General features: G+C 46.9%; 1 protein-coding gene across 4 annotated transcripts in view; it reads left to right on the top strand.

The window, feature by feature from the left end:
- LOC139763218 (insulin-like growth factor 1 receptor) overlaps window positions 1–16,462 on the top strand; it is a 141,100-nt gene that overhangs the window by 116,795 nt on the left and 7,843 nt on the right. For all 4 annotated transcript variants that reach the window (XM_071689033.1, XM_071689022.1, XM_071689055.1 and 1 more), the window contains exons 12-26: window positions 2,789–2,991; window positions 3,505–3,673; window positions 4,834–5,012; window positions 5,451–5,624; window positions 6,368–6,623; window positions 7,084–7,478; window positions 7,722–7,931; window positions 8,096–8,232; window positions 8,907–9,065; window positions 9,343–9,508; window positions 10,132–10,354; window positions 12,308–12,449; window positions 14,854–15,025; window positions 15,438–15,574; window positions 15,772–15,936. In XM_071689033.1, coding sequence (XP_071545134.1) covers window positions 2,789–2,991; window positions 3,505–3,673; window positions 4,834–5,012; window positions 5,451–5,624; window positions 6,368–6,623; window positions 7,084–7,478; window positions 7,722–7,931; window positions 8,096–8,232; window positions 8,907–9,065; window positions 9,343–9,508; window positions 10,132–10,354; window positions 12,308–12,449; window positions 14,854–15,025; window positions 15,438–15,574; window positions 15,772–15,936 — 2,887 coding nt within the window. The remainder of the gene's footprint in view (window positions 1–2,788; window positions 2,992–3,504; window positions 3,674–4,833; window positions 5,013–5,450; window positions 5,625–6,367; window positions 6,624–7,083; window positions 7,479–7,721; window positions 7,932–8,095; window positions 8,233–8,906; window positions 9,066–9,342; window positions 9,509–10,131; window positions 10,355–12,307; window positions 12,450–14,853; window positions 15,026–15,437; window positions 15,575–15,771; window positions 15,937–16,462) is intronic.

Genomic DNA, 16,462 nt, shown 5'->3' with positions numbered 1-16,462 from the left:
AACGAAATGAATTGGGTAGTTGTCGGCACTGTTGAGGAAGCTGTGACAAAATGTCGATGTTTCTAAGGAAGCTTTTTTACCTGTCATATAGTTCCAAATTCGTTCATCTGTAAGATGTTGGTATACGACTTTGAGCCACGTTAAGTTTAACTCCAGCATGTCATTATATTACACACTAACTAAATATTTGTTAATCAGATTATTCTGTTAATTAACTAATGTTATCTCATATCGGGGATGGAAGCTTAGTTTAGATGATTATCTCGTCATCAAGATTAATTTGAACGAGTCAGCGGGTATAAAAGAAAACGGCGGGTAAATTTCACCATTTGGCATTGAAATACCATACGCTCATAGATTCTTTAACCACTTGAGGACATGGTTCATGCCGACGGCATAACGTGGATTTTTAGAAGTTATAGTATGACGCAGTTATGTAATTACACGATAGATGCCGCTGATGCTAAGTAAAAAAACAAAAAAAAAATACCTGGCGACTTTTGGAGGCTATGCTATTTACCCATTGGTGTCCTTTTGAACTGCCCTGAGTCTCGTGTTGTATCTACCAAGCGTGTGATGATGGCTGGCTGGTTGGACAGACAGACAGACAGACAGGCTGAGACATCTAGCTACGGACGGTGAGCAGGTGACGGCCACTGCCTGTGTGTGTGACTGTGACGTGCCATCAGTCCGTCCGTCCGTGTTGTGGCTGTCGCTACGCTACCTGGCGTCCGTGTCGTGGCTGCCGTTACGCTACGTTACCGCCGCCGTGTTGTTGACCCGTGTTTACAGATGCGGTCCAGCCAGCCGACGTGGACGTAAGGGTGTGAATTTTGAGGTCGTGGTGAACGGTAAGTGAATACTAGCGAAGCAGGAAGCGTCCAAGACGTGTGTGCTGGCGAATGGGAATGCGTTCCTGTGTGAGGACGGGTGAGCCAGGATGTATTCATGACCTGCTGGCGTGGGTTTGTTGATCCGCGTTTCAGGGAGGTAGGAAGCGTTGTAATGATACTCCACACTCATAATTGTATGTTGCATTGGAGTAAGCCTTTTCATGTGTGTTACCGATGCGATCTACAGCCTTAGGATGCCAATTTCAATGTCGTAATGAATCCCTTTGCGTTCTATCGTACCCCAGTGCGATGTAGCGATCCATATGACGTCTTGGATGGGATTGCGTAGAGTGCAATGGATTGAAATGCGTCTTTTGGTTTAGGACGCGTCCCGGTATGCGTAGTTGTGTGTTAATCTGGTGGGACATTCTGATGAGCGCTGATGCTTCGAAATGTCGAGGCACGGGCGTTGCAGTGAGTCGAAATGCGTTTCACAGAGTCGAGATGCACTCTAGTGAGTCGAGACGTGCTTCAGTGCGTCGAAATGTGTGTCAGTGAGTGGATACCCGTTCCCGTGAGTGAAGATGTGTTTCACTGAGTCGAAATGTATTCCAGTGAGTCGAGATGCGTTCCAGTCAATCCAGATTTCAAAATTCGTTCCACAGAGTCGAGACGTGTTTCAGGAGTCGAAATACATTCTAGTGAGTCGAGACTCTTTCTGTTCTGGCAACGTGTATATCGCTGTGAGGCTTTGAAAAGTTGGGTTTAAATGAAACATGATTCGATAAAGTGTGTCGAAATTCATTTCAATTGAATTAAATGAGATGCGACATGATGAGCTGAGGAGGGTTCTCGTGAGTTGATGGAGCATTGAGAAGGTATTTTTGATTAATCTCGTGATGAAGTTCTGGTTTGAAAGGATTCAGGTCAGCCGGGTGCGTTTAGCAGAGTTAGGAGGAGTAATTGAGGCACGTTTCTCCGTAAGGCGAACTGGAGGAAGTTCATGCACATGGCTTCGCGTCTTCAGATTCGTGTCCAAGTAGGCGCCTTATCATACAGTCGGTAGGCCCTGTATGTAGAGATAAGCGCCTTATCGTACAGTCGGTAGGTCCTGTCTGTAGAGATAAGCGCCTTATCGCACATTCGGCAGGCTCTGTGCGTAGAGAGATAAGCGCCCTGTCGCACACTCTGCAAGCTCTGTACGTAGAGATAAGGTCTTTATCTATAGTTTTCAGACCAAAACGCGTGCGTAATATATATATATATATATATATATATATATATATATATATATATATATATATATATATATATATATATATATTTATTTATTTATTTATTTATTTATATTGGAAAGGATCACAATTTTGCGCGTGATCAAGATATTCCTATGAGTCCACGGGGAAAATGAAACACGAAAAGTTCCCAAGTGCACTTTCGTGTAATAATCACATCATCAGGGGAGACACAAGAGAGAAATATAACAATCAGTCGATATACATCGAAGAGACGAAGCAAGGACGCCATTTGGTAAACATGTATATCAACTGACTGTTATATTTCTCTCTTGTGTCTCCCCTGATGATGTGATTATTACACGAAAGTGCACTTGGGAACTTTTCGTGTTTCATTTTCCCCGTTGACTCAGGAATATATATATGTGTGTGTGTGTGTGTGTGTGTGTAAACGCAAAAATCTCTACATAGACTCGGATTTGACCCACAATAAGCACCAATATTCACGCTCGGCTGTTTATCTATCCAACAAGCCCAATAACAGCGATATTTGAACAGTTCTTCACCCTGTGAAATTACTCCGTCAAATTAGCACAATAGATATCCAAGTAATGAGCTTTCTGCTACCCTTGTGTGTGTGTGTGTGTGAGAGAGAGAGAGAGAGAGAACGGGGGAAAAAAGAAAGAGAGGGTGTTGTCAGTTAACGCTATCTTGCCACAGCTATTCCCTGGTGATCCTGGACAACCCAAACCTCCAGACGCTGTGGAACACCACCAACCTCACCATCGACAAGGGCAAGGTGTTCGTGCAGTCCAACCCCAAGCTGTGCCTCCACCACGTAGAGGAACTGATCAACAACACCAAGATCACTGGCCTCTCCGACACCGACGTCTCCCTAACCTCCAATGGAGACAAAGTGCCCTGTGAGTGTAGACATTCTCCTCCTCCACCTCCTCCTCCTCCTCTTCCTCCTCCTCCTTCTCCTCCTCCTCCTCCTCCTCCTCCTCCTCCTCCTCTTCCTCCTTCTTCTCCTCCTCCTCCTCCTCCTCCTCCTCCTCCCGCAGCACCTTCCTCCTTAACAGCAGTAATGCCACAGTAGATGTTGATGGATGGGAGTTGTTTTAAGTGGGTGGGACGCAACCTTTCCCTTAACTAATCCTTCTCGTAGTCTATGCTGGCCCAAGTTGAGTTTGAAACCTTGAAGAATGATTCTAGACCGTCAAGTTACGTGTCCTTGAAAAAAAGAATTTTGGTCTGTCGAATTGCGTAACCTTAAAAAAATTATTTTAGTCTGTCATATTACGTAACCTTAAAAAAGAAATTTAGTCTGTTAAATTACGTAACATTAACGTCTGATAGATTACGTGACTTTAACTAATTCCATTTTTTTTTCTTCTTTCCTCACTTTGACCCTTGCCCTCACGGGACGCCCTCAGGCAAGGTGACGCCCCTGCAGGCCAGCGTCAGCACCTCCGTCCTGTACGGCACCCTGACGGTGACTGTAGCCAGCCACCTCCCCTCCGTCACTGTCTACTACATCAACTACAAGAAGGCTGAGAAGAACGTCTCCCTCTACGAGAGTGAGGGGCCATGTAGTGACCAAGGGTGAGATGAATACCGTCATTTTGATTATTGTAGATTTTTGAAATGGTGGGAAACCTTTCCTCCCTCCTATTGAAAAAAGTGGACCCCTTTCTCTCTTGGAGATAGATAGATAGAGAGATAGAGAGAGAGAGAGAGAGAGAGAGAGAGAGAGAGAGAGAGAGAGAGAGAGAGAGAGAGGAGAGGAAGATAGTCTCGAAGGCCCTGGGGCTCAGCAAGTGACAAAGTTTCTTATCTATAGTAAGTTATGCTGAGATAAGGATTTCCAATTTTTTTCTGCTCTTATCTGTGGTGAAGCACAAATGCACTAAAGGACAAATTTTTCACTGCTTGATCTAAAAAAAATCGCACTGTTGATTTCTGTTGGAATTTCACTGCTTTTTTTTTTTGGTAATATGATAATCAATATAGTTGTAAATATTTCACTGCTTTTTTTTTTTTGTAATGATCACAAAATTGAATACTGCAAAAGTTTAACTACTTTTTGAATGTCATTAAATTTCTGCCAAGATTTCACTACTTTCGTAATGTAATGAATAGAATATAGATTTCTGCTAAAAATCACGTATTTCGTAACTTAACAACCATAATATATAGCAAAAAAAAAAAAAGGTTATTTGTCTTGTAATTATGTGTTTTCGTTATGCATCACTAAATATTTGCAAATCTGGTAATTACATTGATAGAGCCGTCATGATTACATTCGGTATGTGACTCGTCCCTTTCTGAGCCTCCCGGTGTCATCCATGATTACATTTGATGTATGTCTCGTCCATTTCTGATCCTCCCTCGTGTTCATCCATGATTACATTTGGTGTATGTCTCGTGCCTTTCTGATCCTCCCTCGTGGTCATCCATGATTACATTTGGTTTATGTCTCGTGCCTTTCTGGTCCTCCCTCGTGGTCATCCATGATTACATTTGATTATGTCTCGTCCATTTCTGGTCCTCCCTCGTGTTCATCCATGATTACATTTGGTGTATGTCTCGTGCCTTTCTGGTCCTCCCTCGTGGTCATCCATGATTACATTTGGTGTATGTCTTTCTCGTGCCTTTCTGGTCCTCCCTCATGGTCATCCATGATTACATTTGGTGTATGTCTCGTGCCTTTCTGAGCCTTCGCGAGGTCATCATGTGGTCTCCTCTGGCCCTACCTCCTTCAGGTGGTCTACGGTGGAGATGGCCGCCGGGAACGCCACGGGCATCGGGGGCGCCGTCTACGGCACCATCGTCAACCTCGAGCCCTACACCCGCTACGCCGTCTACGTCAAGACGTACTCCCTCGCCTCCAGTGCCGAGGGCGCCCAGTCCGACGTCCTCTACGCCGTGACCAGCCCCTATAGTAAGTTTACCTGCGTCCCCCCCTCCTCACCTCAAGGCCTGTCCTACTTCCTCGTTTTCTTTAACACGTAAGCGAAGTCGTCGTATATATTTCTTCCTTATATCTTAATGAAGAATTGCCTGTAACGTTCCCGTGGCCTCCCCTCATTGTGGAACTGGACTGTTTTATAAGTTTTTATAGGGTTGGAGGTCGAATGTTTAGAGGTGAAACAGACACAAGATGTGTGTCATGTTTGTACAATTATTTTTTATAAGAAAAACTAAGAAGGACGTAAGATATTTAAGACGCCAACCTTCATTTCCACAAGTCGGGCTGACTTAAAAACCACCCGATTAATAAACATCTTTCTCTTTTCTGCGGCCATAGCCATGGGGTCTGCCGACCACCGTGTCTATTAACTTTCGCACATTTTGTTCGTCCTCACGTTCTCCTCTGCAGACCCGACCGAACCGGTGCACCTGGAGTGGGCGTCGCCGAACAGCACGACGCTGGAGCTGTGGTGGGAGCCACCTCGACGACCCAACGGCCAGATCGACCACTACCTGGTCACGCTCACGCTGCTGCCAGACACCCCGAGGATACCACATGACTTCGACTTCTGCAACCCGGAGAGTACGTCGCTCACGTCTGTATATGTGTGTGTGTGTGATGATAACGATTCATGATAATGGTTAATAATGACTCAAATGCAGCACTTAAGCTTACATAGGCCAAATACATACCACTTTAAACAATTGGTCTGTAGAGAATGAACGGGAGGTTGATATAGTTCAGTGGTGGTTGTTGTTGACAGAATGGTCTAAATGGAGGGAGGGAGGGGTTTGGGTCTCTGTAGGGATGCGCGCGAGGTCGGATGGCCTCGATGTGGTTGTAGCGCTGCTGACGGGTGAGGTCCGTCCGGGTGATGGCTGGAGAGAGAGAGAGAGAGAGATAGTCGTGAGGACCAGTGTGTTTTGATCGCTTGTTGAAGGATGGTATAAGGAAGGACCGAGAATGATGTTTTACACCTGTTCTTGACGTTGCACACCTTTTCCTACAAGTAGCCAAAACTGTGTGGTGGCTCGGGAGTTGGGTCAGGCGAGGGGGGAAAGCGTTGGTGGGTGATGGAAGATGGTGTAGATGTTCTTGGGGCGACTTTGCAGCGGAGGCAGTTGCTGGAACGTGTGATGATGGATGGTGCTGACAGCGTTCCTTTCCAGCTTACTCTGTCGTCCAGAGTAACGCAGAGAAGCTTATTGGACTGATCAGTCTGGGGAGGGGAGGGGAGGTCTAGTGAGACAGTAGGAGGTGGGGACAGGATGTAGAGGGAAAGCTGACGTGTGTGTGTGTGTGTGTACTGACCGCCTTATCCCCAGCAAGGAGCTACGTTGACAAGAAGATGGCGGCCATGGGCGTGGCTGAGGGCAGCAGTTCGCCAGCACTGAAGACCGCCACCACGGCGACCCCAGCCACCGAGGCCGAGGGGGGAGGTGGTGGGGGCCTCTGCCACGCCAAGCCCACCGCCGCGGCCTCCTGTTGCTCCTGCCGCAGCCCGCGCCTCCACGAAGATCAGGAGGTCATGGGCCAGATCAGCTTCGAAGACTTCATCATGGACAACGTCTACGTAAAGAAGTAAGTGCGCGTGGTCAGGTGACGTCTTCGTGTTTTCGTCCTCACTTCGATGTCGAAAACTTAGATCGTGGATATTCCTCCCACAGGGTCTGTCCTTCAACCAGACAACACTTGTTAACTACGGATTCTCAGACGAGATAACTGATGCTAAACATGATAATATAAACCCTTTTCTTTATCAGTTTATCAATTTTAAATGATATGATGGACTTGAGAAAACATCATTATTTTTATTGATTCACCTGGAACCAGTAAACTGAATCATTAATAAATGAATAACCAGAATACAATAATTTTTGACCTCTGAGCCACGATGTAAGTAATTAATGACCTTATTATCATTATTTTTCCTCTAATCTGTATTGTGAAATGGCTTCTTAACCTAATTACGAGTCATTGAGCCTTTTAAGAATCTTTGCTGGGGTCATGTGACCTTGACCTTTCCCCCACGATTCGTCAGGATCAACAGGTCGCGTCGGAGGACCCGGCAGAGCCTCGTCATCAGCGACCAGGAGTTCGAGACGAACCTCCAGTCGGCGCACCGGCCCGCCAAGAGCGCCCCTCCCGGGGTGGTGGGCGGTGAGGTCGTCAGGAGCGCCCCGAACTCCGAGGAACCTTCTCTAACGACCCCGTCCCGGGAGAACGAGGGCGACGAGTTCACCCTCCACCAGACGGTGCGGGAGTTCCCGCTCCACCAGACGGTGCACGAGTTCCCGCTCCACCAGACGGTGCACGAGTTCCCGCTCCACCAGGGGCAGACGGTGCACGAGTTCCCGACCCACGCTGGGATCCAGGCCGACTACCAACTCCACGAGGACAACCTCACACATTACAACCGACCTCACCCCAACCTCAGTGAGTCCCAATATCCTTCTTGGCTCGCGTCACCTCGCTTGTTCTTGTGTATATGTAGATGATGACTGTATAACACACCTGTACCTCACCACCGCAGCCATGACCGACCAAACCACCTGCGCCACACTACCCTAACCCGCCAGACACCTGTACCACACTGCCACAACGCCCATGCCCACCCCTCCTCTATTATGTGTACCAAGTGTGTATCATGTGCTTGTACGTCTGTGTCGCCCCCGACAGGTTCCGTGTTGCTCCAGCAAGTCCACCTGACGCGGGCGCCTCGCTTGACGCTACACAACCTCCACCACTTTTCGCTGTACACCGTGGGCGTGGTGGCGTGTCAGGCACCCCTGACGGTGCCAGTGCCGGCCCAGTGGGGCCAGCAGAGCCCTCAGATTAAGCTCTGCTCCAACATCCCCGCCAGGACCGCTGCCTACACCAGAGCCAGCGGTGAGTTGTGGGTGGGTTAAGCGTCTGCTTATTCCGTTGTCTTTCATGGGGTGTTTTGCAAGGGGGTACCGTCGTGCTTCAGGGTGGGGTCGCACACCTTCGTGCTCAAGGGTCGCACACCTTCTTGCTTGAGAAGGCGCGGTAAAACCGTTCTCCCTCACCAGACGTGGCTGACGTGGTTCGTGAGGGCTCCCTACGTGCCATGGTCCCGAGCAACACGTCCAAGGACTCTGTGGTCATCACCTGGGACCCCCCAGAGAACCCCAACGGAGGGGTCGTCGCCTACATCCTTAAGATCCAAGTAAATATGTGTCTCTGTACGTGTCTGTCTATGTGTGCGTGTGGATGATAAACACCCGGGCTGGCTACCCGGTCCGGGATTCGAACCCACACCCTGTTTCAAGTTGGTAGCTTGCCAGTCTAAACAGTTATTGTTGTTGTTGGGAACCCCCGTCGTTCGAGTGGGTTAGAAAAAATGGTGAAATGTGAATGTAAGTTGGTCATGGTCAAGATTTCCATTACTGTAATGTATGTTATGTATGTGTGTGTGTGTGTGTGTGTATCTGCCAAGATTAAGTCTGGCACTGCCTTTTGTCATTGATGCAAGTGACTTATATTTCTTTCTTGTACGTCCCCTGATGATGTGATTATTACACGAAAGTGCACTTGGGAACTTATCGTGTTTCATTTTCCTATGGACTCGTAGGACTATATATATATATATATATATATATATATATATATATATATATATATATATATATATATATATATATATATATATTCATATATATTCATATATATTCATATATATATATATATATATATATATATATATATATATATATATATATATATATATATATATATATATATATATATTTATATATATATATATATATATATATATATATATATATATATATATATATATATATATATATGTATTTAGACCTGTGATGGTACTTCCCTAAGAGCTTGGTGGTGGATCGGTGTATCAACAGTGGCGAGTTCGAATCTCGGAGAGGGAAGGTGGAGTACCATGACCTCTCCCCAGGCAACTACACCGTCTGGGTGAAGGTCAGGTCAAAGGCCAAGTACGGAAACTTCTCCACACCGGCGTTTTTCGTGATAGTAAGTGATTATTTGAATTTATTGATTACATTTGCCCATGGACATTATTATATTGATTAGAATATATTATTGTAAGTGTTCGTAAGAGAGAACATTGTATTCTTAAGAAGTAATAATACATTACTGTATTCTTGAAGAAGAACATGGAATAAATGTGGTATATAGGTCAAAAATTAGATATGTACAGTGATAATGTCTTCATGGCTCCTGACGGAGGGAGACCAGCCTACTTGAATGTGGCTCTTCCCATGTGCGTCTCTCCCCCTCCCACCTTCAGGAGGACGCCTCCTCCACGGACGTGTCCCTGGTGGTGGCCTCCAGCCTGCTGGGCCTGGCGGGCGCCGTGGTGGCCGCCTTCACCTACTGGCTGTGGAGGCGCCACAGGCGCACCTACAGCATCCCAGACACCTTGGAGAAGGTCGATATTAACCCCTACTACCGAGGTCAGTCTCTCTCTCTCTCTCTCTCTCTCTCTCTCTCTCTCTCTCTCTCTCTCTCTCTCTCTCTCTCTCTCTATCTATCTATCTATCTATCTATCTATCTATCTCCATCTATCTATTTGTCTGTGTTCGCGAGCATATGTCACGCATGTGTTCGTCCGTGTGTCTGTCCTCACAGACCAGATCTTTTCTTCGTCTCATTTTGTGTCAGGATGATATAACGTTGTCTGCCTTCAAACTCGTTCTCTGACGTGCTTCAGTCGTATAGAAAACGAGGTATGGTGCTCTGACTGTGGTCTTCTGTTATCAGGCTTTCCAATGTACTGTCCTCCAGCAGATAATCTCGTCATAGACCATCAGGTCTTCTGTCTGGCTTACCAGGTCTTCTATTATCTGGCTTTTCTTCCCATGTACTGTCCTCCAGCAGATAACCTCGTCGGTGACCATCAGGTCTTCTGTTAATTGGCTTTCCCATGTACTGTCCTCCAACACATAACCTCGTCATAGACCATCAGGTCTTCTGTTATATGGCCATCCCATGTACTGTCCTCCAGCACATACCCACGTCGCAGACCATCATCATCGGGTCGTCTGATTACCTTTTCTCCCCCACTCACCCCCGACAGAAGGGTTCGCTCCTGCCGAGATCTTCCGGGAGGAGTTCATCTTCTGGCGGGACGACCTCCAGGTCTTCCACGACCGGCCCCTCGGCCACGGCTTCTTCGGGATGGTGTTCGAGGGACAGCTGACCAGGGACGGCAAGAGGACCCGCGTGGCCGTCAAGACCCACAACGAGAGGGCCTCGAACGAGGAGATCAGGCAGTTCCTGAAGGAGGCAGCCGTTGTCCAGTGAGTATCCACAAGGGGGTGAGGTGGTTGGTTGGGGGGACTTTAGGGAGTACCTGGGGAGGCGCGAGGTATCATCCTGGTACCACCAGGCACCAGGAGGGTTCGTGGATGTTGCCTCCTGCCGAAGACATGACCGAGTGCGTCAGAGATAATGTATTGCGGCTTTGGAATCAAAGGTTTAAGCGGATTGCGCTTGAAATATGCGACACCTTCAGCAGGGTTGGCTCATCCGCTTCGGTTCAGAGCAGTTGGTGCGAGGCTCGATTATACATGCATCCTTGAGCTGCGTGGAATGAATTCTTCGCGGTTATTTGATTACATATGAATTATGTAGTTATTTGCAGATATCAAGTGTTACGTTGTCACCCACAGAGTCTGTCTTGCCGTGGTAGGCTTTGGAATCTCTTGTAGGCGAGTCGTGATAGATATAACGCAAAGTAATTAGGAATATCATCTTTGATGTAATAATCCATTCAAGGCGTGAGACGAATATGATTTTATAGTTTCCAATGAGTCAATTAGACAATGAAAGGCCAGTGTGTGTGTGTGTACGGTTAGCGTTCCTGACCATGACGCATTCACGGGCCGCCCAGGGTCGAGCGCATGGGCTCGAATCCTGGTTGCGGCAGTTGGTCCACAGTCAGCCCAGCTGTTCATCCATTCTAAGGGTTTAGTCGATAAAATGGGTACCAGGATCAGCCTAGGGTGGATATATATATATATATATATATATATATATATATATATATATATATATATATATATATATATAAGGACATCAGTTGCCAGTGCTGTTAAGATACAGGGTACTAATATAATGCACAGGGATATTTCATTTCTCTCTCGTATTCCTTCCCATTCTCGCCACAGTGGCCGCCCAAGCCCTCATCCTTCTCCCTTCGGCACAAACACCCATTCACTGGCCGAACTCCGCCCTTTGATCGAGGAGGATGAGAGTGGCATTGTCGTTCCGAGTGTCGCGCGGATTTTCATGCGTCGGTCTGGGAGAATACAACGCTTCCCTGAACCCTCCTCCCCAGTGCGCGTCACGCGGTTGACTTCATCAAGCATGTGTGTTTTTTTTTTTTTTTTTTGCGCCCGTCATGCTGAAGACGTCATCACCAGTGATGTTGTGGGGTTAGGTGACGTCTTCAACCGTGGCTTGTGGGTGAGCGTCCTCCCGTCATCATTTCGTACGTCAGATGCGACGACCGTTACTGTGGCTGGATCCTCGACTCCGGCGGGAGAAGACAGAAGACGGTTGATGGTGTATTCCGGCCACGACTGAAGCAGACGATTGTTCATAGGGCAACAGATGAGTTAACGGGACACTTAATCCTTTCCTGTATGTGTAGCGTTGGTTTTCCTGTAGCTGATTTCCATCAACGGGTGATTAGGAGGTACCCCACCCCACTTACGAGATGCTGATTACCATGTCAGTGTAGACCATCTTGTTCCAAAAGACCTTTTCTGATTTTTGAGCTGTAGGTATATCGGTGCTCTGGAAAGACGTGTCACCCTTCACACACGGTCCACCGCACCTGAGGCGCTTGTGGCACTTGAAGGCGAGCTGAAGGCATGTATACCGAGAGAGTTAAGCGCTTGTGTCAGTGCAGAGAATGCCGGAGTGTTATTTATGCCAAATTCCCTAGCACGTCACGAGACTTCAGTCAGACTGTAATAATAGGATGATATTCAAGGATGTTTTCTTCTCTGTATTAGATATTTTAAACGCAGTACCGTGCTCTTGGCAAGGGCAGGGACAGGGGAGGTTCGTTTAAACCCCATTTTTTTTCAATAAGTCTCCAGTGTGTTACTTTAGCCACATCGGAGCGACTTCGAATGGATAACTTATCCGTCAGTAACCCTTGAAGACATGCGACCCTCCCCACAGACACACACATGTACGACCAGACCGACCCCCAACCCAAGCCTTCGTCTCTTTCCCTACAGGAACATCTCGTGCCACCACGTAGTCCGCTTGCTCGGGGTGGTCGGGGACTACGCGCCGGTCTACGTGGTCATGGAGCTCATGCAGGAGGGAGACCTCAAGACCTTTTTGAACAAGCACCCGCCCAACTTTATCACAGGCCAGGTACGTGGGTCGCAGTGTACAGCTCCCTCCCTCTCCCTCCCTCACCCTCCCTCCCTGGGACTGACTGGTGGTGGTGGCTGCTAGGATTGGGTGGGTAGGATCCTATACTCGTCTGGTTATGATTGGGTGTTTACTGCAGGGATTGGTGCTTCAGGAGTGTTCCGGTTATGATTGGTAGATGCTGCGTGGATTGGTAGTACGTGCCTACCTCTATTAGTCATCTGGTTATGTTTGGAAGTGACTGCAAGGATTGGTGGTTCTTTAGTCATCTGGTTATGATTGGAAGTGACTACAAGGATTGGTGGTTCTTTAGTGCTCTTGTTGTGATTGGAGACTACTCTACGTGTGATTGGGGCATCGTTAGTGGTAGAATCTTGGCTGATAATTTCACTCTCCAGTGGTCATTTTAGAACGAGTGCTGACATATATATATATATATATATATATATATATATATATATATATATATATATATATATATATATATATATATATGTATATTATTTCATGGTTAATATCATAACTGTAAGAGTCGACTGTGGATGCTCCAGTGATTTTAGGAAATTCTGATGAACTATACTATAACGTTACGACGACTGAGCACGACGTTACGACCCTTGATCACGACGTTACGACCCTCGAGCACGACGGTACGACCCTCAAGCTCCCCGATAGCACCCTTGCATCTGATAGCCCGGCCTTTCAACCCATCCTAACTTTCCTGGTCAAAGCCTGAACCCACCATCATAAATATGGATCGCGCCCTCTCGTGCTCAGGAACCTTAACTCTCTTTCGTAAAGGATCGAACCCTCGCGCTCAGCAGTTTCTGGTTGAAACGTGTCTGCAGGCAGTAACATATCCGACTTCCCTCGAGCTCTGGAGGAAAGCCAAAATAATCTCGGGGAAGCGGAAGCCTCTCCTTTGCTGAATTACGTTCCCCCCCCCAACAATCGAGGCCACTGGATCGCGCAGGCGAGGCTTCCGCTTTAGCTTTTGCGAACAAAGTCTCTTCTCGTAACTTGTAAAATCCCTTAATAACGCAGCGGGATTTTAAAAGACAGTAATCGTTTCCATGGTACGAGGAGTCCAGGGCTTACAGTGCCTTGCACGAAGTTTTTTGACCGCAGTTACCGTGGCCTATGGGCAGTATGCGGCTGAAGGCGACTTCCATTACCGTTCTCTGCTCGTGATGATCTGCATCTTGTCCCTCCTGAACCTCCGGTATGAGAGGGAAGCGTTCTTGCAGCACCAAGTGATTCGGAATCACACGAGGCAAGTAACGAGATGAGGGAGAGACACGCGAATGGAAGAGACGCGGATAGAAGAGTCGGACACGGAGATGGTGCTTCGCGTCGTTGGTGAAGCCATCCACAGTGGATGGAGACTCGTTTAATGTACGAGAAAAGTGGTTTATATGGCAGACGTAAATATTTGCATCTTCTTTCGTGTTATTCATTGACTTGGTTGAGTGTAGTGTTATTTTGTCGCTTCCACGCCGTGTAGTCATACTTTATGTAAGTTATATGTTGTATTCATGGAATAAACTGTATTAGGAGTTTCGATGTATGGTTACAAGAGGCTGTATAGTTGTGTGAGGACTGTATAACTATGATATTTAGTTGATGAGGACTGTATTGTTGCATGAGCACTGTATGACTGTATGAGAACCATGATTGTATGTGAACTGCGTAGTTGTATGTATACGACACAACGAGAGCTGTATAGTTGTATGACTGTGGTTGTACGAGGACAATATTTGTGTGATATGGAGTTACGTAAACATTGTGTGATTGTTTAAGGACTGAATGAAAACTTTACAACCACTTCCTGTAAACAGGATAGAGATCTCACTGATTTCACTGCTATGGTGTATAGACATCAAGCAGTCTGCCACGACTTCGTGACATCGTGCACGCGTCTGTGACAGTGTCATCCCGTCAGGAGAGACTTCAGGTCTCTGCAGTGACCTTTGGGACGCTCTTGCCCTAGGAGGTAGCAAGTATATATATATATATATATATATATATATATATATATATATATATATATATATATATATATATATATATATATATAGTCCTCTGCAGTACGTGTGATGTAGTGACATCAGCCGCCACCTGTAGCAGTGAAATGATGTCTGGCACTGGTGTGAGAACCCACCCATTGCCATGTATATTGTCCTACCCACACCTTCTTTTATCTTCCTTCTGCAGATGATGATGTAAATGGCAGTTGGGGGTCCTTCGACACCCCACTAACATCTTCATTGTTCTCACCGCATCACCTCTACCTCCTCCTCACATGTTCTTCCTCCTGCAGATGATAATAAAGACGGGAGTACGAGGCTGTCGCCCATCAGAACACGATCCTAAGAATTCTAACCTCTGTGTCTTCCTCCTGCAGAAGATGATCGAGATGGCGGTGGAGGCGGCCGACGGGATGGCCTACCTGGCGGCGGGGAAGCTGGTGCACAGGGACCTGGCCGCCAGGAACTGCATGCTGGACCACCAGCTGACGCTCAAGATCGGCGACTTCGGCCTCACGCGGAACCTCAAGTCAGACTACTACAGGACAGGTCAGGAACAGCGGGGGGGTGTTCCTCCTCCTCCTCCTCCTCATCCTCCTCCTCCTCCTCATCCTCCTCCTCCAGCCTCGCGCAGACTCCACCTCTTGACGTGTATTTTGATACGCGTTTGTGGCGTGAATGAGACTCTTGCGAGGTCGCTGGTCAGGTCTTTCTGAAGACCTGAGGGTTTGGGAGGTTGCGGACGAGGAGTCCTTTTTTTATTTTTTAATAGCTTTTGTGTTTTTAGACTTTTACGACCCTTGATGTCCTGAAAGTGACAGATTTTGAGACGGTTTAGATGTGAAATGTGTATACGTGCGTTGCTTAATGCAACAGTAACAAGCCATATAAATATATATTCAAAGTATATAAATAGATACATACATATTTATTTATATATCCCGCGCTTACTGGTTGGCAGGCAGCCAGGGAGCGCTCCCGGTGAAGTGGATGGCGCCCGAGAGCCTACAGTTCAGCCTATACAGCACTCAGAGCGACGTGTGGAGCTACGGCGTCCTCCTGTGGGAGATGGCCACCAGGGGAGTCACGCCTTACAAGGTGAGGTCTCCGGCAGGAGGGGAGCGGGAAGCGAAATACCTTCGGTGTGTATACGAGTTTGTCATTGGGCATGTACACTATATTCTGACGACACCAGAGCCCCTTCGTTTGTGGGGTTTTCTGCAGCTGCTTCGACGCTGCGCTGCAGTCAGGAGCAGGGGATGTGGATTGGCTAACGCTCCTGTCTCGCCACACAGAATCGAACCAACGACGAGGTGATCCGGCTGGTGGTGGAGAGGTACGCCACCCCAGGCCGGCCCAAGAACTGCCCACTGCCCATCCAGAGACTCATGAGGCGCTGCTGGAGGTACGAGGCCAGGGAGAGGCCCACCTTCCTGGCCATCACCAAGTATCTCCTCAAGGTGAGGCTCGAGGACTTTGTACCCACTCGAGGAGCAACTTGAGTACTAAATCCCGTTGCACTGCACGCATTTCTTAGAACAAAAATATCTGTGGAATTACCACCCAACATTCACATATACACGAAAACTCACTGGTATTACCCACCCACATTATAGCATATATATATATATATATATATATATATATATATATATATATATATATATATATATAAAAACAAGAAGGAACAGAGAAGGGAGCCAGGTGAGGATATTCCCTCAAAGGCCCAGTCCTCTGTTCTTAACGCTACCTCGCTATCGCGGGAAATGGCGAATAGTATGAATATATATATATATATATATATATATATATATATATATATATATATATATATATATATAGTCTGCAGACCATGAACTAAATTTCGCACCGAGGTACTAAATCACAAATCAACAGCCAAAAGAAACTCTAGGTACTCTCCAACCCACATTTCACTACCTACTGGTTTCCTTTTCACAATCGTCTGCTAATAATTATAGTTTCGTA

This window comes from Panulirus ornatus, chromosome 3 (genome assembly GCF_036320965.1).
Source record: "Panulirus ornatus isolate Po-2019 chromosome 3, ASM3632096v1, whole genome shotgun sequence".
Lineage (NCBI taxonomy): Eukaryota > Metazoa > Arthropoda > Malacostraca > Decapoda > Palinuridae > Panulirus > Panulirus ornatus.
The sequence above is the reverse complement of the archived record's forward strand: the minus strand, read 5'-3'. Positions and strand labels throughout refer to the sequence as shown.